This window comes from Trichechus manatus, unplaced genomic scaffold (assembly GCF_000243295.1).
Source record: "Trichechus manatus latirostris isolate Lorelei unplaced genomic scaffold, TriManLat1.0 scaffold00191, whole genome shotgun sequence".
NCBI classification, from domain to species: domain Eukaryota; kingdom Metazoa; phylum Chordata; class Mammalia; order Sirenia; family Trichechidae; genus Trichechus; species Trichechus manatus.
Window position 1 is genome coordinate 4507423 of NW_004444127.1, and position 26634 is coordinate 4534056.

Consider the following 26634-nt stretch of genomic DNA (forward strand, 5'->3'; position numbering starts at 1 on the left):
TGTGTTGTTGGTTATGGTTGTTGGTTATGGTTTGTATACTGTTAATGGTGTGTATTAGGAGCTCTAGTGTTGATCCGATATTTTCGTCTATGAACTTTATGGTTTTTAGCTTTATATTCAGGTCTTTAATCCATTTTGAATTAGTTTTTGTGTATGGTGTGAGGTGTGGGTCCTGTTTCATTTTTTTGCAGGCGGACATCCAGTTTTGCCAGCACCATTTGTTAAAAAGACTGTCTTTTCCCCATTTGATGGACTTTGGGCCCTTGTTGAAGACCAGGTGACTGTAGGTGGAAGGATTTACATATGGGTCTCAATTCTGTTCCATTGGTCAATGTATGTGTCGTTGTACCAGTACCAGGCTGTTTTGACTACTGTAGCTGTATAGGAGGTTCTGAGGTCAGGTAGTGTGAGTCCTTCTACTTTATTCTTCTTCTTCAGTAGTGCTTTACTTATCTGGGGCTTCTTCCCTTTCCATATGAAGTTAATGATTGGGTTTTCCATCTCTTTAAAGAATGTTGTGGGTATTTGGATAGGGATTGCATTGATTTTGTGTATTTCTTTGAGTGGAATTGTCGTTTTCAAAGTGTTAAGTCTACCTTGCCAAGAGCATGGTATGTTTTTCCATTTATGTAGATCCCTTTGGGTTTCTTGCAGTAGTGTTTTGTAGTTTTCTTGGTATAGGTCTTTTACGTCCCTGGTTAGATTTATTCCTAAGTATTTTATTTTTTTAGAGGCTATTGTAAATGGTATTGTTTTCCTGATTTCCTTTTCATCATTCTTTGTATTGGTGTATAAGAATCTAACTGATTTTTGTATGTTTATCTTGTATCCTGCTACTCTGCTGAATCTTTCTATTCGTTCCAGTAGTTTTTTCATGGAGTTTTTTGGGTTTTCTATGTATAGTATAACATCATCTGCAAATAGGGATAGTTTCACTTCTTCATTACAAATTTAGATTCCCTTTATTTCTTCTTGCCATATTGCTTTAGCTAGGACATCCAGCACAATGTTAAATAGGAGTGGTGATAAAAGTCATCCTTGACTTGTTCCTGTTTTCAAGGGGAATGTTTTCAGCCTCTTTCATTAAGAATGATGTTTGCTGTTGTTTGTGCATAGATGCCCTTTTTTATGTTGAGAAATTTCCCTTCTACACCTATTTTATTGAGAGTTTTTATTAGGAATGGATGTTGGACTTTGTCTAATGCCTTTTCTGCATTGATTGAGATGATCATGTGATTCTCTACTTTCCTTTTATTTATGTGTTAGATTACATTGATTGATTTTCTAATGTTGAATCATCCTTGTACACTTGGTATGAATCCTACTTTGTCGTGATGTATTATGATTTTGATATGATGTTGAATTTTATTGGCTAGAATTTTGTTGAGAATTTTTGCATCTCTATTCATGAGAGATACTGGCCTGTGATTTTCTTTCTTTGTGGTGTCTTTGCCTGGTTTTGGTATCAGGGTTATGCTGGCTTCATAGAATGAATTTGGAAGCGTTGCTTCCTTTTCTATGTTCTGAAACACTTAGACTAACACTGGTGTAAGCTTTTCTCTGAAGGTTTGGTAGAATTCTCCAGTGAAGCCATCTGGGCCAGGGCTTTTTTTTTTTGTCGTTAATTTTTTAAATTACCTTTTCAATCTCTTCTCTTGTTATGGGTCTGTTCAGATTTTCAACATCACTTTGTGGTAGTTTGGGTAGGTAGTGTGTTTCTAGAAATTTGTCCATTTCCTCTAGGTTTTCAAATTTGTTGGAGTATAGTTTTTTGTAATACTCTGTTATGATCCTTTTTATTTCAGTTGGGTCTGTTGTAATGTCCCCCATTTCATTTTTTATTTGGGTTATTTGAATCCTCTTCAGTTTTTCTTTTGTCATTTTGTCAATGGTTTGTCGATATTGTTGATCCTTTCAAAGAACCAGCTTTTGCTTTTGTTGATTCTTTCTATTGTTTTTCTGTTCTCTATTTCATTTATTTCTGCTCTGATATTTATTATTTTCTGATTGTTCTCTTTCTATTTCTTTGAGTTGTGTAGCTAATGTTTTGATTTTTCATTTTCTTTTTTTTTGATGTGTGCATCTATTGCTATAAATTGATGTCTGAAGACTGCGTTTGCTGTGTCCCAAAGGTTTTGGTATAATGTGTTTTGTTTCACGTTTGATTCTAGGAAGTTTTTGATTTCATCTCTGATTTCTTCTATTATCAATGGTTTTTAAGCAGGGAATTACTCAGTTTCCATGCAATGATTTTTTTTTCCTTACTCTACATGTTGTTAATTTCTATCTTGATGTAGTTGTGGTCAGAGAAGATACTTTGTATTATCTCAGTGTTCTGGATTTTGTTGAGGTTTGCTCTGTGGCCTAAGATGTGGTCTATTCTGGAGAATGTTCCATGTGCATTGGAAAAGAATGTGTACTTTGCAACTGTTGGGTGGAGTGTTCCATATATGCGTATGAGGTCAAGTTGGCTGATTGTGCCCTTTAGTTCTTCTATACCTTTGCTGAGTTTCTTTCTAGATGTTCTTTCCTTTACCAAGAGTGGAATGTTGAAGTCTCCTACTATTATTGTGGAACTGTCAATTTCTCTCTTCAGTGCTGTTAGAGTTTGTTTTATGTGTTTGGAGCCCTGTCATTTTTGTGTAGATGTTTATTATGGTTATGTCTTTAAGGTGGATTTTCCCTATAATCATTATATAATATCCTTCCTTGTCTTTACGGTTGTTTTAAAGTCTACTTTATCTGAGATTAGTATTGCCACTCCTCCCCTTTTTTGGTAGCTGTTTGCTTGATATATTTTTTTTCCATCCTTTGATTTTTAATTAATTTACATCTTTATTTCTAAGGTGTGTCTCTTGTAGACAGCATATTGATAGATAATTTTTTTTTTAATACATTCTGTCACTCTTTGTCTCTGTATGGGTGCATTTAGGTCATTTACATTTAGTGTAATGGATTTTTTTTTTTCATTTCTTTTGTCTTTGTAGATTTTGTTTCCACTGAGACTTTATGTTTTTCTTCTTTATTTTGATGAGTAGGTTTGTTAACTTTCTTTGTGGTTACCTTGAAATTTACCCTTATCTTCCTAGGTTTGGACCAGTGTATTATTACTTGGTATCGCCTTGCCTTCCTCTCCAGTAGAAATTTCTATATGTACACCATTTATTCCCTCTTTTATTATTCTGACTTTGTTGTCATTTACCAATTAACCTCTCTGGTTCCCTGTTGTAATTCTTTTGGTTTTGGATAGTCCTTGAGAATTCATGTCCTAGGTTGGTATTTGGCTGGTACAATCTTTCATCCTAGATTCAGGCTGCTGTCTGATGTTGTTTGTTCTGAAACTGAAGGACTCCCTTTAATAATTCTTGTAAGTTTGGTTTGATTTTTATATATTTCCTTAATTTCTGTTTATCTGGAAATGTCAAAATTTCACCATCATATTTGAACAAGGGTTTTGCAGGATATGCTATTCTTGGTTATCAATTTTTTTCTTTCAGGATATTATGTATGTCATCCCATTGCCTTCTTGCCTGCATGGTTTCTGCCAAATAATCAGAGCTAAGTCTTATTGTTTCTTCTCTGTATGTGACTTTTTGTTTTTCAGAATTCTTTTTGTCTTTGGTTTTAGTGAGTGTGATTATAATATGCCTTGCTGATGTTCTTTTGAAGTCTATCCTATACGGCGTTCATTGAGCTTCTTGGATGGTCAGCTTTTCATCTTTCATGATATTTGGGAAGTTTTCTGTCAGCAATTCTTCCGTGATCCTTTCCATGTTTTCAGTTTTCTCTCCCTGTTCTGGAACTCTGATGGCTCACAATTTTTTGGTTTTGATTGTATCCCACATGATTCTCAGAGTTTCTTCATTCCTTTTTTCCTGATTTTTTCCTCATACAAAGTTATATCCAAGTGTTTGTCTTCAATTTCACTTCCATGGTTTCAAACCTGCTCCTCAGCCCTTCTATGATACTGCCCATTTCTGACAACTTGTTGTTTATCTTTTGGATTTCTAATTGTTGTTTTTGTATGATTTCCAGTTGTGAATTTATTTTGACATTTTGTTCCTGTATTATTTTTTTGAATTCTTCCATTTTTTGTCTGCCTTTTCCATGAACTTGTCTGCCTTTTCCATGAATTTTTCTATTTTTTCCTCTTTTTTTTTCTCCTTTTTGCTTCAACTCTTCAATAGCTCTGTATGTTAGAGATTTGGATGCCCTCTCAGGTAGTTCTAGTGCCTTTTCTTCTACTGGAAAGTCATCTGGTGTTTTATTTTGGATGCCTACTGGTACAATCCTGTCTTTTTAAAAATGTTTTGATATTGCCTGTTGTCTTTGGGAAATTCAGTAGTTATTTTCTTCATTTACTGATTGTATATTTGTGTCCTCGTACTTTTTTGTTTTATTTGGTTATGTCTGAGCTGACAGGCTGTGTGTTCTTTTGCTGTTTTCTCATATCTGGGCTTGATAATTTTCACCTCCCTGTCCAATGGGCAGGGCCAGTTGCTCAGCTATGGTGTAGCAGGGCAGGTCCAGCTGAAGAGGAGGCGGCTGGGATGGGTTGTTTGTGGCACATACTAGGGCTGACAGGGAGGGCAGTTTCTGGCAGGCTGTGCCTGTGCTGCTTGGGGGTGTGACGTTCAGTTCAAGGTGCAGGTAGGCAGGAAGGCGGGGGAGGTTTTAAAGTGTGGAGCTAAGATGGGTATGGGAAAGAAGATAGAAGAGAGAAAAGCAGGAGCCAAAACAAATGAACAAAGAAAAGAAATGAGTGCTAAGGGTGCTTGCTCTTGGAGTAGAGAGATGAGAAACTGATAAATGGAGAAAAATAAAAAGGAAAAAAGAAAATGAAAAAGAAAAAATAAAATAAATAAAAATTAGAGTGGGGAAAAAAAAGAAAAGCAGTGCCTCCAGTGATCCCACGGGTGCAGTTGTGAAGACTGGGGAAGTGGCTCCAAGGCAGTGCAGTACAGCCTGGCTAGAATGGGCAGATATGTCACACAACAGCAGGTGTTCAGGAGACAGGAAAAGAAGATAAGTATAGAGAGACAAGAAACTGAGAAATGAAGAAAGACAAAAAGGAAAAAAGAGAAAAAAAAAAGAAAAAGAAAAGAAAATGCTCTCAGAGATCTCACTGGCACGGCTGCATAGACCAAGGAAGTGGCTCCCGAGCTGTGCAGTATTACCTGGCTAGAAGGGGCTCTCAAACTGAGAAAAGAAAAAGAAAACAAAGGAATAAACAAAACAGAACAGAACAGAACAAAACAAAACAAAATGACCCAGGGGATTCCACCAGCATTGTGGCACAGACTTAGGAAGCAATTCCCCAGCAGAGTGGTGTTTCACAGCCTTCAAGAAGAAGCAAAGATGGCACATGGAGCCAGATGTTTGAGAGAAAGGAGGGGGAGGAGGTGAGAGGCAGGAAAGAAACAAAGAAGTGGAAAAAAGCAACACCAGCAACAAAGGAATGGCACTGATGGAGCCAGCCAGTGTTGGCGGGTCAATCCAAGTGGCACAGAGCCGGAGCCATTGCCTTGCAGCCAAGAGAGGCTGGATGTGGGGAAGAAGGGTGGGGGATGGGAAAGCATGTATTGATGGTTATCGGGTGCACTGTCTCCTGCTGGGACCTCCATGAAGCTGCTTTCCCATATCCCTGTCTGTCAATCTCTGGCAGGAGTCCAAGATGGTGAATCCGTGCTGTGTTAGCTGATAGGGGACCTCCGCACATCTCTCTCCTTGCTGTTTGTTCTCTGTCAGTTTCTTATTCCATTCAGTGCTTGGATGAGTTCTTTATCTCTTCATTTGATGCTTAGGGTTCCAGGATTGATGTTTGTATCTGTTTTACTTAGTTTTTTGGGTCTTTGCTGTGGAGGGACACAGTGTTGCTTCTGTCTATAGCGCCATGATGGCTTTGCCTCTCATTTGGTTTCTTGACTGCTGTTTTCCATGGGTGTTAACTGTGGATCTAAGTAAAATGAAATCCTTCACAACTTCAATATTTTCTCCATTTTTCATGATGTTGCTTATTGGTCCAGTTGTGAGATTTTTTTTTATTTTTATGTTGATGTGGAATCCACACTGAAGGCTGCAGTCCTGTAACCACCAATAAACTCTGATCTCTATACATTTTGCTATTCTAAGTGGCATCAGACAATATTTGTACTCTTGTGACTAACTTATTTCACTCAGCATAATGTTTTGAAGGTTCATCTATGTTGTAGAATGTATCAAGATTTCACTTCTCTTCATGGTATGATAATATTCTATTGTATATTTACCACATTTTGTTTGTCCACTTCTACAGTTATTTCTGTCTTTAATTTCTCTCAGCAGTGTTTTCTAGTTTTTATATATGTCTTAAATATATTTAAAATATTTATCCCTAATATTTCATGTTTTCTGATATTATTGTATATAGCATTTTATTTCTAATTTCAATTTTAAATTGTTTGTTGCTATTGTAGAAATACTACTGATTTCTTTTACACTGATACTGTATCCTGTGTCCTTGATAAATTCACTTACTAGGTATATTAGTTTTTTTAGAGCACTTAATATTTTATCCGCATATAATCATACCATCTACAAATAAGTATATTTTTCTAATTTTGCTTATTCTTTTCTAATTTGCATGCCTTTTATTTCTTTTTCTTACCTTATTGTAATGGCTAGAACCTCTACTGTAATACTGAATAGAAACTGTATGGACATCCTCATTTTATCCCCAACCTTAGAAGAAAAGTATTCACCATTAGCTATGATGTTATTTGTCCATTTTACACAGATGTTTTATATCTGGTTGAACAAGTTCTTTTCTACATGTTATTTACTAAGATTTTTTTTTGTCATAAATCTGGGTTGAGTTCTATCAAAAAATTTTATGCATCTATTGAGATGAGTATATGATTCTTAGCCTTTATTCTGTTAATTTGGGGAATTATGTTCATTGGGTTTTGAATGTTAAACAAACCTTTTTTTCCTGGGATAAAGTCCACATGGTCTTGGTGTATTATTATTACTTTCAAAACTACTTTGATGGATATTACTTGGTAGCATTTTGTTAAATACTTTTGAGTATATGTTCATAAAAGATATGAACATATTCTTTCTTGTAATGTGATTTAGTATTTAGGCATCGCTGCCTTCATAAATGAGTTACATAGTGTTTTCTATTTTCTGAAATAGTGTGTGTAGACTTGGTATTATTTCTTCTTTAAATATTTTGTGGTATTTACATGTAAAGCCATTGGGTCTGGAATTAGTTTTTGAGAAAGATTTTAACTAGAAGTTCAATTTCTTTAATTGATATAGAATAGTCATGTTTTTTATTTCTTTTCCAGTCAGGTTTTTAAATAAAAAACAAATGATTGCTAAGTTGTCTAATTTATTGGCTTAAATCTTTCATAATATTTTCTTAGTATGCTGTTAATGTTTGGAGCATTTGTAATGATGTATACTCTTTCATTCTTGATATGGGTAGTTTTCTTTCTATCCCTTTCTCTCTCTCTTTTTTGTTCTACTCTAGCTAGAGGTTTATAAATTTTACTTACATTTTCAAAGAACCCAATTTTTTTGTTCATTCATTTTTATATTCTTTCCATCAATTTCTATTTCATTGAGTTTTGTTCTTATCTTTACTATTTCCTGTATTCTACTTATTTTCAGTTTAATTTCTCTTGATTTTCTAGCTTTTTAAGTCAAAAATCTTTTATCACATACTTTAGATGTTACTTCTTTTCTAATATATACATTTTATACTCCAAATATGTCGCTAAGAACTGCTTTCTACAGGTTTAGGTAGGTTGTGCTTTCAGTTTCATGAAATTCAAAATAGTTTTTATTTTTTGGCTTGTGATTTTTTTTAAATTAAGATAAAATAAACACCACAAATATTTTGTGGTATTTTTAGATACTTTGTAAATACCACAAAATATTTAAAGGAGAAATAATTTAAGAATTCTACATAAAATTCACCATTTTAACAATTTTAAAGTGTACAATTCATTTTCGTCTCCCACAAAAGAAACCCTATACCGATTAAGTAGTTACTTCCCATTCATCTGTTCTCCCAAACCCTGACAACCACTATTTCCTTTTTATTGTAAGGGATTGCCTATCGTGGACATTTCATATTATTGAAATCATGCAGCATGTGGCCTTTTGTGCCTGACTTCCTTCATTTAGCATAATGTTTTCAGTGTTCATCCGTGTTATAACATGTATCAGTACTTTATGATTTTTAATGGATGAATAATATTATACAGTATGGATACACTATATTTTGTTTACCTCTTCGTAAATTGATGGACATTCAAGTTGTTTCCATCTTTTGGCTCTTATGAGTGTACTCCAGTCAACATTTGTGTACAAGTTTTTCTTTGAACCTACATTTTCAAATCGCTTGAGTATATACCTAGGAGTGCAATTGGTGGGTAAAATGGTAAATCTGCATTTGACTTTTGGAGTAATTACCTAAGTGTCTCCCATAGAAACTGCAAGATTTTACATTTCCACATACATTATATGGTGATTACATGACGTTTATTTTTCACTGCAGGGAAAAACTGTGTGATAGGATCTACAGAGAAAAAATTGTAATCCAATATTATTAAACCCCTGTCTTTTAAAGTATTAGTGCCTAATGGAAAATCTTTAAATCTCTTTTCATATGAAAAAATATTCCTTTAAGTCTTACTTAGACTTAAAGATCTACTTAGTTAATCTACCACCCATTTGTCAATTTGTTATACTATGGTGGCTTGTGTGTTGCTGTGATACTGGAATCTATGCCACCGTTATTTCAAATATCAGCATGGTCACCCAGGATGGACAGGTTTCAGCATAGCTTCTAGACTAAGATAGACTGGGAAGAAAGGCCTGGTGATCTACTTCCAAAAATTAGCCAAAGAAAACCTTATAGATCAGAAAAGAACACTGTCTGACTTGCTTGCTTTGGACACATTATCAGAAGGAATGAATAGCTAGAGGAGGATATCATGTTTGGTGAAGGAGAAGGCCAAAGTAGGCATGGGCCACCCTTGGTGAGATTGATTGGCACCACAGCTACAGTGATGAAACTCTAACATGCTGTTAATTGGGAGGGTGACACAGGACTGAGTAATGTTTTGTTGTTTTGTATGTAAGATTGCCATGAGAAGGGCCTCCCTTTTGTTCCTAGTGCCAGACAGTCGTTGGCCACTCGCAGGCCCTGGGTGGTGAGCATGACACCCCATGTTAGACAGCCACCTTTTCTCTGGTACAGTTGTCCAGTGGGGGTGGCAATACGAGCTGTTATCAGTGTAGACTCACAGCAGCTGGATTATGGGTGCACTGACTCTGCATCCTCACTGGCACCACCAGGGTCAAGACCTCCATCCTTTCATACAAAATCATTATGACGAATTCTTGTTATTCTGTTTCTAGTCTTATTCCCATACTGTAGCTAAACTTAATATTCTAAAACTCAAATCTAACCATATCACTTGCTAGCTCAAAATACCGTTAGATGTTACTCCATTGTCCTTAGCATTAAGCCCTAACATGGCTATAAAAAACCATTGACATCGAGCAGATTCTGACTCATAGCGAGCCTATAGGACAGAGTAGAACTGCCCCATAGGGTTTCCAAAGAGCACCTGGTGGGTTCGAACTGCCACCCGTTTGGTTAGCAGTTGTAGCTCTTAACCACTATGCCAACATGACTATAAAACTCTTCCTAATCTTCCTTGTTCCTATCTTCCCAGCTTCATGTCTCACTATTTTACTCTTTTACATGCTCAGTGTCCAACACAGTTCCTGGCGCATATTGGGGCTTCAAAAGAATAATTGTTGAAAGAATAGATGTATTATTAACCACAGCCATACTGAATGATTTAGGTTTCCTGAATATGTCATGCCCTTTTTCACTTCCCGGCCTATGTGTTCTATCTCTTCTATATTGTTTCACACCAACCTTAATGCTATTTATCCTACTGACTTCTTTTTAGCCTTCAGTCCATTTTGATGATTTCTATGTAAGAAACATTTCCTGACCCCTCCCAGGTCTCTGTTATGTCTTCTTCCCATGTGCTTTCACAGCACCCAGTGCTTCCATTGTCTTACCATTTATATCACTACGTTGTACTCTTCTGCTTTCTCCTGGGAATCTCCCAATGGATAGTAAGCAGGGGGTTTATTTTTAGTCAAAACTGAAGTCCCAGCAACTATTACTGGGCATAATATACTCCTTGGGCTCAAAAATATGTGCTGGTTAATGAACGAATGAATGAAGCAAGGAATGAAATATATCTATGCTAATGTTGCTTTGTGTGTAGACAGAGGCATAATTTTTTTTTTCCAAAATAACTTTTAATAATGAAATGTTACCAAAAAAAATCAATGATTGGGGAAAAATAATGCCATCACTTTCTCTGGTGGGTTATCAGCCTAAGATGGGTGACATGAGCAATACGAAATGGTTCTGAGGCCCGTGAGGAAATTTGGAAACATGGCTCAATCTGCGTTATCTACCATTCACGGATTAAATGGCTCATTTTTTGTATAGCCCTAAAGTAGTTAGTTATCATAATTTTGCTGGCAACAAATGACCTTAAATTGTGGTTCATAAAATTTAACAATCAGTAAAAATTATTAGATTTTTAGTTATAGATAATAAACTAATATATATGATGTTCCCAGCATAGTCCCCGGCTGAATAAATGGTAACTATTGTAATTATTTGACATTTCTATGATTATTATTTGACAACGTATCAAAACAATTAAGATCATGGCTGTGAAATCAGCAGATTCTTGTTCTTGCCTTTTTAATATAGCTGCTTTCTTTCAGTTCCTTACCGGTAAAATGGCATAATAGAAATGTCAATCTCTTGGCACTTGTTATAGAGATTATTGCTCAATACCAATAAATTTTATTATATCTTTTATTTTTTAATAAAGGGAAAGCTTATGCATCCATTTACATGGATTATACTAGTATAACTACGAAAGAATTTCAAGTATGCAAAGAACGCTCCTGGGTTAGATTTTTTCTCTTTTCTTGCACTTATTTATAATCTGCTAAATGCAAAATCTATGAATTGTAATGTTCTATTTTTTTTTCTTTATCCCATAAGTATATCTTTCTGAGATCATTGTAAATGTTTTTTGACCCTTTCCTCTGTAGAATCATTCTTAGGATTTAGATATGTTTGTCATCTGAAATAAATTTCCTGCTGCACAATTTCACAATGGCATTTTTCATCTGGGCATTTCTGAAGGTATATATTAAAGGATTTAATACTGGAGTTATGATTGTGTAGAATACAGCAACTGCTTTGTCAACAGATAAAGTAGCTGCGGGTCTCATGTACACAAATATGCAGGGCACAAGGGATAAGACGACCACTGTGATGTGGGAAGCACAAGTTGAGAGGGCTTTACGCCTCCCCTCTAGACTGTGGGTTCTTAAGGAGTACAGGATGACCACATAGGAGACCAGCAAGAGAAGAAAGCTTAACAGGCAGATGAGCCCACTGTTGGCAGCAACAAAGAGCCCTAGAGTGTGGGTATCAGCGCAGGCAAGTTTGAGCAAAGGGTTCAGATCACACATAAAGTGATCTATGATGTTAAGGCCACAGAAGGGTAATTGAAACATGAAGAGGATCTGTATGATTGCATGAAGAAAGCCTCCCACCCATGAGACTCCCACTAGCAGGCCACACAACTTCCGGTTCATGATGGTTGTGTAGTGCAAGGGCTTGCAGATGGCCACATAACAATCATAAGCCATCACAGTAAGAAGGATGACCTCAGCACCTCCAAAGAAATGTTCCCCGAAGACTTGGGTCATACATCCATTGAATGGGATGGTCTTCCTTTTACGGAGTGAACCTACAATCAGTTTAGGGGTACTGACAGAGGAATAGCAAACATCGATAAAAGAGAGGCCAGGAAAAAGTACATAGGGGACCCCACCAGTGGGCTGGCTGTGATGGTGATCACAATGAGGACATTTCCTACGACAGTGATGATGTAGATGACAAAAAACACAACAGATATGATTTTCTCCATCTTTGGATTTTCTGTAAGCCCTCGTAGAACGAACTCTATCACGTTGTTCTTATTCTTCATGTATTTCATGTGACCGTTAATTACGTTACCTGCAAAGAAAACAATGTTTATTAATGCAACCTTGAATTTATTAAGCTTTTTCATTCTAATAAACAATAAATGTCTTGATTCTATTGATTTGTAAATTTTGAGTTTTTTTTTTTTGAGAGGTAAGTAAAGGTTCTGAGGCTTTTTTTCTTTCATTGTGTTTAATATATATGTAAGAAAACTTTTACCATTTCAACAGTCTTCACATGTATAATTCAGTGACATTAACTTATGTTCATTATGTTATTCAGCCATCTATGTTACTCATTTCCTGAAATTTCCATCACTCTTTACAGACGATCAGTGTCCCCTAAGCATTGATTCTTCCTCTCTTCCTGTCTCCCACCTGCCCCTGCTAACCAATAATAAAATTTATCTCTATACACTTGCTTATTCTAGATATTTCATATAAGTGGGATCAATATCTGTCCTTCCGTGACTGACTTATTTCACTCAGCATAATGTTTTCAAGGTTCATCCTTGTTATAGTACGTGTCAGGGCTTGTTTTCTCTTCATGGCTGAGTAATGTCCCATTGTTTGCCTATACCACATTTTATTTGTTCATTCATCTGTGGATGGACATTTAGGCTGTTCCTTCCACCTTATACATATCGTGAATAGTGCTGTAATGAACTTGGGTGTACAAGTGACTTTTTCATCCTTATTTATTTTCTTTTGGGTATATACCTAGGAGTTATGAGCTTTTGAAGTTTACTCAAACTGCCTCCCGTGCGAAGATTCTGTTGAGAATGTAAACATGAGAGACTTTTGTAAACACACAGGGCAGGAGATCATCTGCGTACACTTTGAGGTAGTGGACAGTAGACATAGTGGTAGATAAGCCATAGATGTAAAGTGAGGGAATTTTTCTTTTATTCTTTTGGGAATAGAGCACCATGCAAGTTTTTTGAGAATATGAGTGGAAGGATGCAGAGTAATTTGAGGAAGGAGGAATTTTGGGATATTTCTCTAGAAAAGGTTTTTGCTTATCTTGAACAAGGTTCATTAAGGTGGTGGAAGCCAGAGACAGAAACAGCAGTAAGCAGACTAATTATATTAGTTGACCTAAGGCGGACAGGACAGTGGCTATGGGAATAAAAAGAAAGGATACAAAAGCTACTGTAGAAGATCTCATAATGCTTATTGTCTAAATCTAATCTACTTTATAATATATAATAAAATATACATATGCAAGGTTGTATATGCAAGCTATGGTAGCAAGAACCTTGCACATGTGATTCTATTTAATCCTTGTAAGAATCTGTGAGGTTGATATTATTTCACCCATTTCGCAGAAGAGGAGACAGTCTCAGAGACTAGTAAGTATTATAACAAAGATACTAGTAACAAAAAGTTACACAGCACTTGGTATGTTCCAAGTGTTTAATAGACATGTGCTATTCAATCTTTATTACACACCTATGAGACTGTTGGAGCCCTGGTTGGAGCCCTGGTTGAGAGCTCAGCTGCTAACCAAACGTTGGCAGTTTGAATCTAGCAGCCCCTCCTTGGAAACCCTATAAGGCAGTTCTGCTCTGTCTTAATGGGTCGCTATGAGTTGGAACCGACTTGAAGGCCCCTAACAACAGCAACAACAACAACACATGAGATTGTTACTACTGTCATTTTAAGACCTTTTTTACACGATAGCAAATAGAAGATCCAAGAAGTTGAGAATTCTTCCCCAAAGTAAGGGGCTAATAAAGGGCAGAGGCAAGTTTATGAAAAGCAATTACATCAGCAGAATATATAGAAACAGAAAGACAGAAAGACATAAATAGATAGCATCTTGGAATTCCCAAATATTAAGAAAAATGTGGTACTTTTTTTCACTGAAAAACTTCGTCGTCTTGGTCTTTCCTTCAGCCCCGGCTGTTGTAGTTGTTGCGTGCCCTCAAGTTGATTCTGACTCTTACCCACACTGTAGGGCACAGTAGAACTGCCCATAGGGTTTCCTAGGCTGTAATCTTTACAGGACAAGATTACCATGTCTTTTCTCCCACAGAGTGCCTGGTGGGTTAGAACCACCGACATTTCACTTTGCAGCTGAGTGCTTAACCATTGCACCCCCAGGTTCCTTCAGCCCCTGCTTCTCCCTCTCTAGTTCCCCTGCAAAACATGGCCCCCAAACTCTTCTGCATAAACGCTGAAAATGAGTGTCAAAGAGGCTAAGTACACTGCATGTAGAAGGAGAAAGACCAGATCTAGAATATTTCATTTGCAACTCTTTTTATATGGGGTACATTTCTTAGCAACTTATACCCTTATTTTCTTATCTCTAAAGAGAATAATAATGCCCCCCTCTCTGGTTGTTACGCAAATTGATTGACAGAGTACACATGAACACATCTAGCACGGTGCTGGGGACACACATAGCACTTTATTTGTTCCGTTTTTATGACTGTGTGTGCACCCAGGAGATAGGAAGTATTGCCACTGAGAGCAATAATATGGAGAAATATTCAACTACGCATAAGTAGAAGAAGCATTACCTCCAATTTCCCTCTAAAGAAGCCAGAGAGACTCATATTATCCATAGAAATTTGAACCCAGGAAGGGTTCTCTATGTTTGTGCTTATATTGAACAGTGGATGATTTATGTCATTTAATATTCATATTTATGTCTTTTGTGTATACTATGTATTTAAACCATGTTTCCATCCTCATGATAAGTCTCGATTATTAAAGGAAGTTTTCTCCTGGGAGACTCATTCTACCTGATGTGAGGGAGCTAGGCTATATTCCTACAAATTGTTGAATCTTTATGAACTTTGACTTTACCTGTCAAATGAGGTTACTGACAATTACCCATACATTTTGGATGTTTAGAGTGAGGAGGAAATATTCTATTAGTAAACTTGGAAAGTGTTGAAAAACAGTAACTTATCTACTTGAATAGTAATAATCTTAAATAAGAGACAACACTATTGAGAGACTTACCTTAGTGGTCTTTAGAGATCAACTTTTTAACATTTGGCGTGTTCAGTAACAACTCCATCTTCAAAACTGACCTCCTCTTGAAATAAGTAACTTTCAATATGACACCTATGACACACTTGGCAAGAGAATCTTCAGAAAACTCAGTATCAAAGCAAAAGTTTATAAAGTGATGTTTGAGTTTAAATCTTTCCTTTTAGTCTAAAAACTCAAAACCTTTTCTCAGAAAATCTGGGATTTGAATTGAGAGTGAATTCACTTGAAATACTAAAGGGAACTGATCTTCTTTACAAGGCTCTGGTCTGGCAGTACTAGAGGCAGAAAGTGTGGAGGAAATGCATTTAAATGAATCACTCCACCCGTGGTGAATCTTGCTCTGGATGTGTGAACAACAACAAAAAACATTTTCACCGTGAACTACATAGATACATAAAGAATTTCCATAATGGTTCAGGGAGCTTGTCTTGCTCTCTCAGGAACAAATTATCTTCTTTGAGTGACGTGTTATGTATTCTGGAAAGACACGCGTAAGAACATCCATTGTTGAATAGGGACTTGTATTCCCTGCACTTGGAAGCTAACCGTGTGAGGATTCCCTTTCTCTGCCTAAACTCAGAACACTAATATGACTGTCAAAGAAGTGGAATGCCATTTAAATAGCAGGGTGGTATGATTCCTGTGTGTAGACTGATACAGTTTCTCTGTTGACTCATTTCACAGTGGGGGCTTCTGTGTTTTTATCAATATTAAACCTTTCCTGGAAATCCATTATTGATTGCTTGAGAGCTAGAGCAGTAGAGCATAAAATGAATGGTTGAGATTTTAAAGCACTTTTCTCCGAAAGTTGTTTCTCACATTTCAGAGAGGTCTTTGGAATTAGCCAGAAGCCCCAGAAGGTGCCAGATTACTGGGTTTTTTTTGGGACTCATGTGCTAGTCAGAAAGCTATGCCACATATCCATTGCCATTGAGTTCATTCCAACTTAGTGACCCTATAGGACAGAGTAGAATTGCCCCAAAGGGTTTTCAAGGCTATGAATCTTTATGGAAAGAGATTGCCACATTATTCTCCCGCTGAGCAGCTGGTGGGTTTCAACAGCCGACCTTTTGGTTAGGAGATGAGCATTTTAACAACTGAACCACCAGGGTTCCTTGGTCAGAAAGCTGTTGTTAGGTGTTGTGGAGTTGGTTCCAACTCATAGTGAACCTATGTACAACAGAATTAAACACTGTGATCCTGAGCCATCCTCACAGTCTTTGTTATGCTTAAGCCCACTGTTGTAGTCACTGGGTCAACCCATCTTGTTGACAGTCTTCCTGTTTTTCACTGACCCTCTACTTTACCAAACATGATGTCCTTTTTCAGGGACTGGTCCCTCCCGATAATATGTCCAAAGTACTTGAGACGAAGTCTCGCCATCCTCACTTCTAAGAAGCATTCTGACTACTTCTTAAAGCTAGGCAGAAAGCTAAGCCAGAAAGCTGGGCAGCTCTAAAAACTTAGAGAGGTCTCTAAAATGCAGGTAGAGAGTTCTGGTTGTTCCACATCTTTGTTACTTAGTATTTTTAATTGTTTTTCTTTTAGTCATTCTAAGGGTTACGTGTTGTTGATGGTAGTGCTGTAGAGTGGATTTCGACTCATAGTGACCCCATGTGACAGCGTAGAACTGCCCCATAGGGTTTTCTAGGCTGTTATCTTTACAAGAAGTCCTGGCGGCACAGTGGTTAAAGTGCTTGCCTGCTAACCTAAAGGTGGTTGGTTGGAACCCACCAGCAACTCCATGGGAGAAAGAAGTGGCAGTCTACTTCTGTAGAGATTACGGCCTTGGATACCCTATGGGGCATTTCTATCCTGTCTTATAAGGTTGCTATGAGTCAGAATTGACTGGACAGCAGTGGGTTTCATTTTTAATTTTTACTGGAGGAACCTTGGTGTTGTAGTGATTAAGCGCTCTGCTGCTAATCAAAAGTCAGTGGTTTGAACCCACCAGCTGCTCTGCAGGAGAGAGATGTCCTATAGGGTTGCTATGAGTCAGAATCTACTCGACTGTGTTGTTTTTTTTAAAAATCTTTAAAGGCAATGATCACCAGGTCTTACTCCTGCAGAATGGCTATGTGGGTTCAAACCACCAACATTTTGGTTAGTATCCCAGTGCATAAACATTGCACCACCTGGGCTCCTTAAGGGGGGAGTCATGTAGTGGTAAATTATTTTGGTTTTAATTTGCATTTTCCTGATGACTAATGATTTTGAGAATTTTTTTTCCTGTTCTTATTGACACCTGATATCATCTTTTGTGAAGTTTCTGTTAAGTCTTTTGCATATTTAAAAAAAGGGTTCTGGGTTTCTTGTTATGGAAATATAAGCATTCTTTATATATTCTAGATGCAGGATACATATATTTTACAAATTATATATATATGTATGTCTGTGTATACATAAAACCAACCAAAACCAAACCTGTTGCTGTCGAGTCGATTCTGACTCATAGCGACCCCATAGGACAGAGTAGAACTGCCCCATAGGGTTTCCAAGGAGTGTCTGGTGGATTTGAACTGCTGACCTTTTGGTTAGCAGCTGAACTCTTAACCACTATGCCACGAGGGTTTCCATGTTATACATATATATGTATGTATATGCATATATATGTTCATATATATATAATGTTTTTCCTCTATTTTCTGAAAGAGTTTGTGTAGGATTGGTATTATTTCTTCTTTAGTGATTTTACAGAATTCACAAGTGCAGACATTTAGTCTGGAGTTAGTTTTTGAAAAAGATTTTAACTACAAACACAATTTATTCAACTGATATCAGAGAATTCAGGTTATCTATTTCTTCTTCAGTCAGATTTTGAAATAAAAAGTAATTGGTTTCTAAATTTTCAAATGTATTGGCTTAAATTTGTTCATAATAGTTTATTATTATCTTGTTAATACCTGGAGGATCTGTAATGATGTATGCTCATTTGTTCTTGATATGGATAATTTGGCCCCCTTCCCGTTTCTCTCATCTAGCAAAAGGTTTACCAATTTTATGTATCTTTTCAAGAACCAGTATGTTGTTTCACTATTTTTTCTATTGTTTGCTGACCTCATTTACTAGCGTTAATAGTTTTTTGTGGAATCTTTAGAGTTTTCTACATATAAGTGTAAAAGTGTAGGGATAGTAATAGTATCAAAACCTGCCTAACTTCAAGGGGAATAATGACCAGGATCAGCCCAATGCTGGTTTCCATGAGGTGGAGGTCAGACACACCTCCACCCTCCAAACTATTCACCAGTTCTGACACCAGCCATCCCTACCACGACATTCTTTACTTTTCTTCTGGGTTTGATAATCTGTTGCAATGGTCACACAGAACTCTCAGACCATACTTACATTGAAGTGGTTCATTAAGGAGGTAACAGTGTACAACTCGGGATCAGGATCAACAAGCTACAACTTGAGATTAGGACCAGGAAGCAAGTAGGAAAAGTCTCCCTTCTTCAGTTCAGGATAGCTCTCTCAGCTTTTCTTGGCTGAGCGGGCCTCCTCTCAGCCCCCCCAGGATAGGCTCCTCACAGCCCCCTCAGGACGGGCTCCTCTCAGCCCTGCCGTTTGTCATCATCGGCTCTGCCACAGAGCCTCTTCCAGGCCTGTCACCACTGGCTCTGCTGCTAGGCCCCTTCAGGACCTGTCGCTATCTTCAGTGTTACAGTCTTTGACCCATGTTACAGCTGTTTTAGGAGGTTCCTTGTTCCTCTTTCTCTCTGGTTTTTCTCTCTTTTCTCTTCCTTCTGCTTCTCTTCCTGCTTCTTTCTGTCTCTAAAACCCTCTGTGGAGTTGGCTGCTTATATACACAGCTCCTTGTTAATTTCAAGGCATGGCTCTTCCCATCAGGGGCCACAAACTGACCAATCTCCTCTTGAAAGGCCACAGACACTTAATTTGCATAGTGGGCTATAGTCTCCTCATTTGCATAGTCTATTGACCAATCCCTGCAAGATGGATACCAATCACAGGACAGGCTGCATGTCAGGACCAGACAAAAAGTATCAAAGCCAAGTTGTTTACAGCCTACACAGGAAATGTCAATCAACCTGGACAAAAGTAACAAAATATTTGGGGTAGAAAACTAGGGTAAAGGTAAATCCTCAGGGCTTAGGGAGAAAAAAATCTCTCAAGCTGTTTTTCCAAAGAACTACGTTAAAAGACTACAGAAAGGAACTCTTTTTACCATAATAAGATCATGCTATTGTGAGACAGTTTTACTTCTTCCTTTTTAATTTTGTATGCCTTTCATTTCTTTTTCTTGCCTAATTGTATGCCTAGAATTTTCAGTAAAATGTTGAATATAAGTGGTGAGAGCAGAAATTCTTGCTTTGTTCCGAATTTTGAGTAAAGCTTTCAGTACCATTAACTGTAAAGTTAGCTGTAGTGTTTCACAGATGCCCCTTATCAGGTTGGAGAACTTCCCTTTTGTTCATTGTTTGTTGAGTGTTTTATCATGAAAGGATATCGGATTTTGTCAAACGTTTTTCACATGAGTTGAGATGATAATGTGGTATTTTCCTTCATTATGTTAATGTGGTGTATTACATTGATTAATTTTCATATGTTGAACCACCTTCCATTTCTGAGATATTTCCCACTTGGTCATGGTGGATAATTCTGTCAATTGCTGTTGAATTCAATTTACTAGTATTTTATATTAAAAATAAATTTTGCTTTCTAGTGTCCTTTTCTTGTGATAACTTTGTTTGGTTTTAGTAATACTGACCTCATATAATTAGTTAGGAATTTCCCTCCTCTTTTATTTTTTGGAAGCGTTTGAGAAGGATTGGTGTTAATTCATCTTTAAATGTTTGGTAGAATTCGCTGATGAAGCCATCTGGCCTTAGACTTTTCTTCTTTGGAAGTTTTTTTTTAAAAAAAAACTTATTACTGGTTAACCTCTGTACTTGTTATAGTTCTATTCAGATTCTTATTTCTTCCTGAGTTAGTTTTGATAGTCTTCACGTTTCTTGGAATTTGTTCATTTCATGTAGGTTATCTAATTTATTGGTATACAATTGTTTATTGTTGTTGTTTTTAGTTGCCATTGAGTCAACTCCAACTCATGGTGACCTTAGGTGTAACAGAACAAAACACTGCTGGGTCCCCTGCCATCTTCAGGATTCTTGGTATGTCAGAGTCCGTTGTTGTGGCTGTTGTGTCAATTCATCTCATTGATGATTTCCCTTGTTTTCGTTGGCCCTCTACTTTACCAAGGATGACGTCCTTTTCCAGAGATTAATCTTTCCTGATGACTTGTCCAACACAAGTGAGTCAAAGCCTCATCATCCTCACTTCTAAGGAGCATTCTGGTTGTATTTTTTCTAAGGCTGATTTGCTTGTTCTTTTGCCATAGGGTATGTTCAATATTCTTTGCCAACACATGATTTTGACAATATTCTTTGTCAAACACATCAGCCCTTCTGTCTTCCGTTTTCACTGTCCAACTTTCACATGCATATGAGGCTGTTGAAAAGGCCATGGCTTGGGTCAGACTCACCTTAGTCATCAAAGTGACATCTTTGCTATTTAAAACTTTCAAAAGGTCTTTTCCACCATCCATCTACCAATTGGTCCCACTGTGGTGGCTGGCGGTGTTGCTATGATGCTGGAAGCCATGCCACTAGTATTTCAAATACCAGCAGAGTCACTCATGGTGGACAGGTTTCAGTGGAGCTTCTAGACTAAGTCAGAATAGGAAGAAGGGCCTGGCTATCTACTTCCAAAAATTGGTCAATGAAAATCTTATGAATCCTTAATCTAGGCCTTGGATAATGTATTTTGGTTTCAGCTTGAAAAAATTTTGAAGGTTTTTTTTTTTTTCCTTTCGGTAGATGATTTCTAATCTTTGTCAAAAATGTCATTTGCTAACATTAGGACAGTAGGAGGAAGAGATAAGCGTTTGATTGCCATTTTGGCAAAGGTTCCTAAAATTAATTCCTCTTCCCTAAGGAACTAGCTCAGAATATGTTACCCACTAAAAAAAAAATTGCATTTCCGTGGTATAAAAACTGAAGGAGCTGAAGAGAAAGGACTATGAGGATTTCTGGACCCTGAGGCCAGACATGGGATTCTTCTGAAATGGTGGGAGAAAGAAATCTGAGTCCCAAGGACCAAAATATGTGGCTCTGGACATATATGAGGGAGCCCTGATGGTGCAGTGGTTAAAGCAATCGACTGTTAACCTAAAGGTTGGTGGTTCAAAATCACCAGTGGCTCCGAGGGAGAAAGATGTGGAAGTCTGCTTCCATAGAGATTTACAGCCTTGGAAACCCTATGAGGTCTCTGTGAGTCGGAATTGACTCAACGGAAGTGGGTTTTTTTTGGACATATATGAGCATGTATGAAAAAAGCTCAGAAGAACTGGCTTTAGGAGATTTCTCATCCAGAGGACCTTTAATCAGCAGCTGTTGTCTTGGTAATTGCATTTGCTTTTCTACCTTAAAAAATTGGTACCATATTCTTAGAGCCCTTATCAAGGCTGTCACACCACGTTCCATATACTATGTCTGTGATATATTCATGAGTCGCATAGAAATGGAAATGGAATAGAGCTGCTGAAACTTCCCCCCTCCCTAACCCAAAACCTAAATTCCTTTTAATAACCAAAGCTGCTTGAGTATACTATCTGGGATAGTTTATTATCTGACAAAGCTCCGGTAGGGTGAGAAGTCCTGGATGGAGTGGATATTGGTATGTTGGAGAACCACAATTTTACTTTTTTAATTTACTTTAGGTTTTTCTCTCCTGGAAACACTTTCATTCTCAGCTCGTTAATTCACACGGCCTTGACTCTGGCTGTACACACTCTGGATTGAAGAAAACCACAACAGAGTTATTTTAAGAACTGATGAGTAGGCTAAGAACCAACTGATGACAAGTCAGGAGTTTATAACCCTCTGTGCTGGGTTATACATGACCTCTTACAAAACAATCTCTTTCTCCTGACCCGTTTGTATGTAAGAACAACATATGACTTATTTATTTGTCAGTATCCTTCTTTGCTGAGGATCATATGTCACATATGTCAGTTTGATAAACAATTTGGATTTCAAGTCTGGCACTTGTTTAGAATATTACTACATATTTACTTCTTAAACAGTAAGCCTTTTTTTTGATAATTCTGTGTTTGTCCGTCTTTCTCCTCTTTTTCCTCTTCTCTTTGTTTCTATCCCCCTTTCTTAGTTTCACTTTTTCTCCTTTTCCTCTTTCTTCTTTCCCTTTTTATTTATCCCTCCTCTCCTCGCCTCTCCACTGCTCTCCTCTCCTTTTCCCTTCCCTTCCCTCCTCTCCTCTCTTCTCGTTTTCTCCTCCTCTCTTCTTCTTCTCTTCCCTCATCCACTGCTTTCCCCTGTCTCCCTCTAATTCTACCCTGTCATATAGGGTCACTATGACTCGGAATCAACTTGATGGGCAATGGGTTTGGGTTTTTTGGTTTAATGTTCCATTATGTGAATGACCAACTTTCACAATCCCAAATATTTAGCTTTTTTAAAATCTTTCCTTTAATAAAACGTTCCCAATGTAAAAAATAAATTAAAAATAGAAAAATGAATGAAATTATAAGAGTAGTAAGGCAAGATATTTGTTTTTAAGGATCTATAGTGTTGCACACAGACAGAAGAGCTTGGCACAATGTGACAGGTGCTATTTACCCTATTTCTGAGATTGGGGGAATGTAGCAGTACTGTCCTTCCCATGTGAGGAAGTGAAAAAGCTCCCAGGCTGACAACGTAAGAAAAAGGATGGCTCATGGAGTAAAGAGTTTAAAAAAAGAATCTCTGTATGTTTTTGAGTCTTTTTGTATGATTTAAATTAGTAGAACAATTTTGGATTTTTTTCTGAAAAACACGCCTGGCCACTTTGAAGAAAATACATGCGTCTTTGGGTATCTATGAATGTGCTACATACGTGGCTATATCATGGGTTGGCCTTTGAAACTTGATGAATAGTATACGTCTTTCCTAATTTGAAAAGTTAGCCATTTTTATTGTAGAAAATTATAAACAAATCAGGAAATTATAAAGAACAAAATAAATACTACCTATAGTGTCATATGTAGAATATCAAAAGTAAAATTTTGATACGGTTTTGTACTTGTATTTGCCTTCTGTGAAGCTAGAAATAAGACGTACCATGGGTAGTTTTATTTATTAAGCAAAAGTGTCGGTATTGAGGATGAGTGTGATTTATTTTCAGGGACATCACCTGTCACCTAAGCTGAAGTGATGAGGAGGATGAATAATGTGACGAAATTCATTCTCCTTGGCCTGATCCAGAATATGGAGCTTCAAAAATTTTCATTTGCTGTGTTTTTAATTGTCTACTTGGTCACCCTGGCAGGCAACCTACTCATCATGATCACCATCAACACCAACAGGTCTTTAGGATCCCCCATGTACTTCTTCCTGTCTTACTTATCCCTTATAGACGGCTGCTGTTCTTCACCCATGACACAAAAAATGCTAGCTGACACTCTTACTGTGTGAAAAATCATCTCTTTCAGGGGGTGTATGACTCAAATCTTTGCTGTGCATTTATTTCGTGCTGCCGAGATCATACTGCTGACAGTGATGGCCTATGACCACTCTGTGGCCATCTGCAAACCCTTGCACTACATGACCATCATAAGCCACGGGCAATGCATTCTCCTGGTGAGAGTAGCCTGGGCCAGAGGCTTTGTCCATGCAGCTATTCAGGTCCTCTTCACAGTCTGGCTGCCCTTCTGTGGCCCCAATGTCATAGACCACTTCATGTGTGACTTGAACCCTTTGTTGAAACTTGTCTGCATGGACACTCATACCCTTGATCTCTTTGTTTTTGCCAACAGTGGATTCATATGCTTGTTAAACTTCCTCCTCTTGATGGTCTCCTGTGTGGTCATCCTGCACTCCCTAAGGGCCCGTAGCTCAGAGGGGAGGCACAAAGCCCTCTCCACCTGTGTCTCTCACATCACAGTGGTCATATTATTCTTTGTGCCCTGCATATTTATGTATCTGTGCCCAGTGACCACTCTGTCCATAGATAAAGCTGTGGCTGTCTTTTATACCATGATCACTCCCACGTTAAACCCCTTAATCTACACCCTTAGAAACACAGAAGTGAAAAATGCTATGAAGAAGCTCTGGGTTCAAAAAGTGACTTCTACTGAGAAATAATCACACCAACATAAAATGACTTTATTCCTTAAATATTGGAGAGAAGAGAAGATAATTTCTATGGATCAAGATCAGGTGAACACTATTTGTCAAAAGTAGTTTGATATTGTGTATAGATACTTTGACAAAAGGCCCAGACAAGACATTATTTATCTCTATAAAAATATCCCATTTAGATTTATTTATTGCCTATGGTAGTTGACCTTTAAAATACTGACAGAATCAGTTAGGTCTTGTTAACAGACAGGTTCCCAGGACCTGGCTTTAGACATTCTAATTCAGTAGAGTGTTGTATTTACATAGCCACATTTTAAACAAATAATCCAGATGTTTCTGAAGCAGGTGAGCTACTGACTCTGAGCAATAGTGCTACAGATTATGTTCACATCCTCAGCCATTAATGGGACCACTTTTTAAGGAATTTCCTGGGAAGCGTCCCTCACAGCAGAAGCTATGAGAACCATGAAACACAAATCTTCATAAATCTGCAGTGAAAGCCCACTACTTTGGCAATTGCAAAACAAAAATAAAATGTCCTGGACAAATAGGAATGCTTTGGTATTTATTCTCAATGTTCTCTTTCTGTACTTCTAATCTTCTGCCACATCAAGTCTGATTTTCTCTTTTTCTTTTCTGCCTCCAAAGGAAAAGTTTTACCATTTATTCTTGCTGCAGTATTTGGATGAAAACTTATTATTATTATCCTAACTACTCATTCACATTGAGAGATTTTTTTTTTTCACAGTTGCACTGTGTGTAGGAGATTTTATGTATCATTTCTTGTGTGTATACTTGGGAGGACTGGGTGATAGTGTCTGGTATGCCATAAGGGTTAATGTCTGAGTAAGACAGCCTTGAGTTCAAATGTTAGTTTTGCTACTTATAGCGTGAACTTTGATAAAACATGACCTCTTTAGGATTATCAGGATAAAATAAAATAAACCATGTAAAGCTCTTAGTAGGCATTAAAAGCTTAATAAATGTTAGTTATTATAAGCATTCTTTATTACTGGAGTATCTGAAATTGTAATAAACCAAAAAATAAAACCAACCAGCAAACAAAAGACTGTTGCCACCCAGTCGATTCCAACTCATAGCAACCCTATAGGACAGAGTGGAACTTGCTCATAGGGTTTCCAAGCAGCAGCTGGTGGATTTGAACTCTGACTTTTGTGTTAGCAGCTGAGCTCTTAACCACTGCACCACCAGGGCTCCAGAAATTATAATAGAAATACTCAATTGGTCCTAAGTGCTATTCTAATGTTCTTTGAGCTTAAGAAGATATGATCCATTTTTATCTCTGTCTCTGCTGCAGAGAATACTCTGAAAGCTGACTGGCCTAGTAGGAGTTCTTGGAGGCTGTAATTGGATCCAGCCTCCTTGGATATTCTTGAATCTCTGTCTCATGGTTTTCTGATATCCATTGTCCTCGTGTCTTCAAGGCCTTGGAGGCGATCCATTTGTGGGTCTGATTTTCTTATGATGAGCTCTGTTTGAAAGGGCAAGGAGTCACTTTACTATGAACCTGAGGTCAACACAGCAGGCAACCAGAATATGAACAGGTTTTAAGGGGAGATATTTGTTCAGAGGAGGTAGTGTGCTGTGGTGGTTAAGAGCAGACTCTGGAGCCCGGTTTTCTTGGTTCAGATGTGACTGGGCAAGTTATTTGACCTTTCTATGATACGTTTTCTTCATCTATACAATGATAATAATAGTTATTACCTCATAAAGTGATTGGTCCAATTAAATAGGTTAATATATATTAAGCACTTATAACAGTGCCTCCAAAAACCCATTGCCATCGAGTTTATTCCAACTCATAGCAACCCTGTAGGAGAGAGCAGAACTGCCCCATAGGGTTTCAAAGGAGTGACTGGTGGTTCAAACTGCTGATCTTTTGGTTAGCAGCCAAGCTCTTAACCACTGTACCACAAGGACTCCATATATGCATAGTAAATCTTATAAAATAATTTTATTAAAAAAAATTTTTAAAAAAAGCCTGTGAGCAGCCATCTAAGATACTCCACTGGTCTCATCCCTTTGGGAGCAAGTGAGAATGAAGAGAACAGGTTACAAGGGAAAGATTAGTCTAAAGGACTAATGGACCACAGCTACCAAGGCCTCCACCAGACTGAGTCCAGTACAGCTAAATGGTGCCCAGCTACCACCACGGACTGCTCTGACCAGGATCACAACAGAGGGTTCTGGACAGAGCTGGAGAAGGATGTAGAACAAAATTCTAACACGCACAAAAAAGACCAGATTTACTGGCCTGACAGAGACTGGAGAAACCCCTCGAGTATGGCCACCAGACACCCTTTTAGCTCAGTGGTGAAGTCACTTCCAAGGTTTACCGTTCAGCCGGGGATTGGAC

The 26634-nt window shown here is 37.6% G+C and overlaps 1 protein-coding gene and 1 pseudogene across 1 annotated transcript; one reads left to right on the forward strand and one right to left on the reverse strand.

The window, feature by feature from the left end:
• Nucleotides 1-11010: 11010 nt before the first annotated feature.
• LOC101343729 (olfactory receptor 4C46-like) lies at nt 11011-12101 on the reverse strand (annotated as a pseudogene).
• An 11229-nt stretch (nt 12102-23330) lies between these two features.
• On the forward strand, nt 23331-24368 carry LOC101359147 (olfactory receptor 4C12-like). Its single transcript, XM_012558881.2, is given in 1 exon segment — nt 23331-24368. A coding segment is annotated over 1 exon segment (930 nt). The 3' UTR covers nt 24261-24368.
• Nucleotides 24369-26634: the final 2266 nt, after the last annotated feature.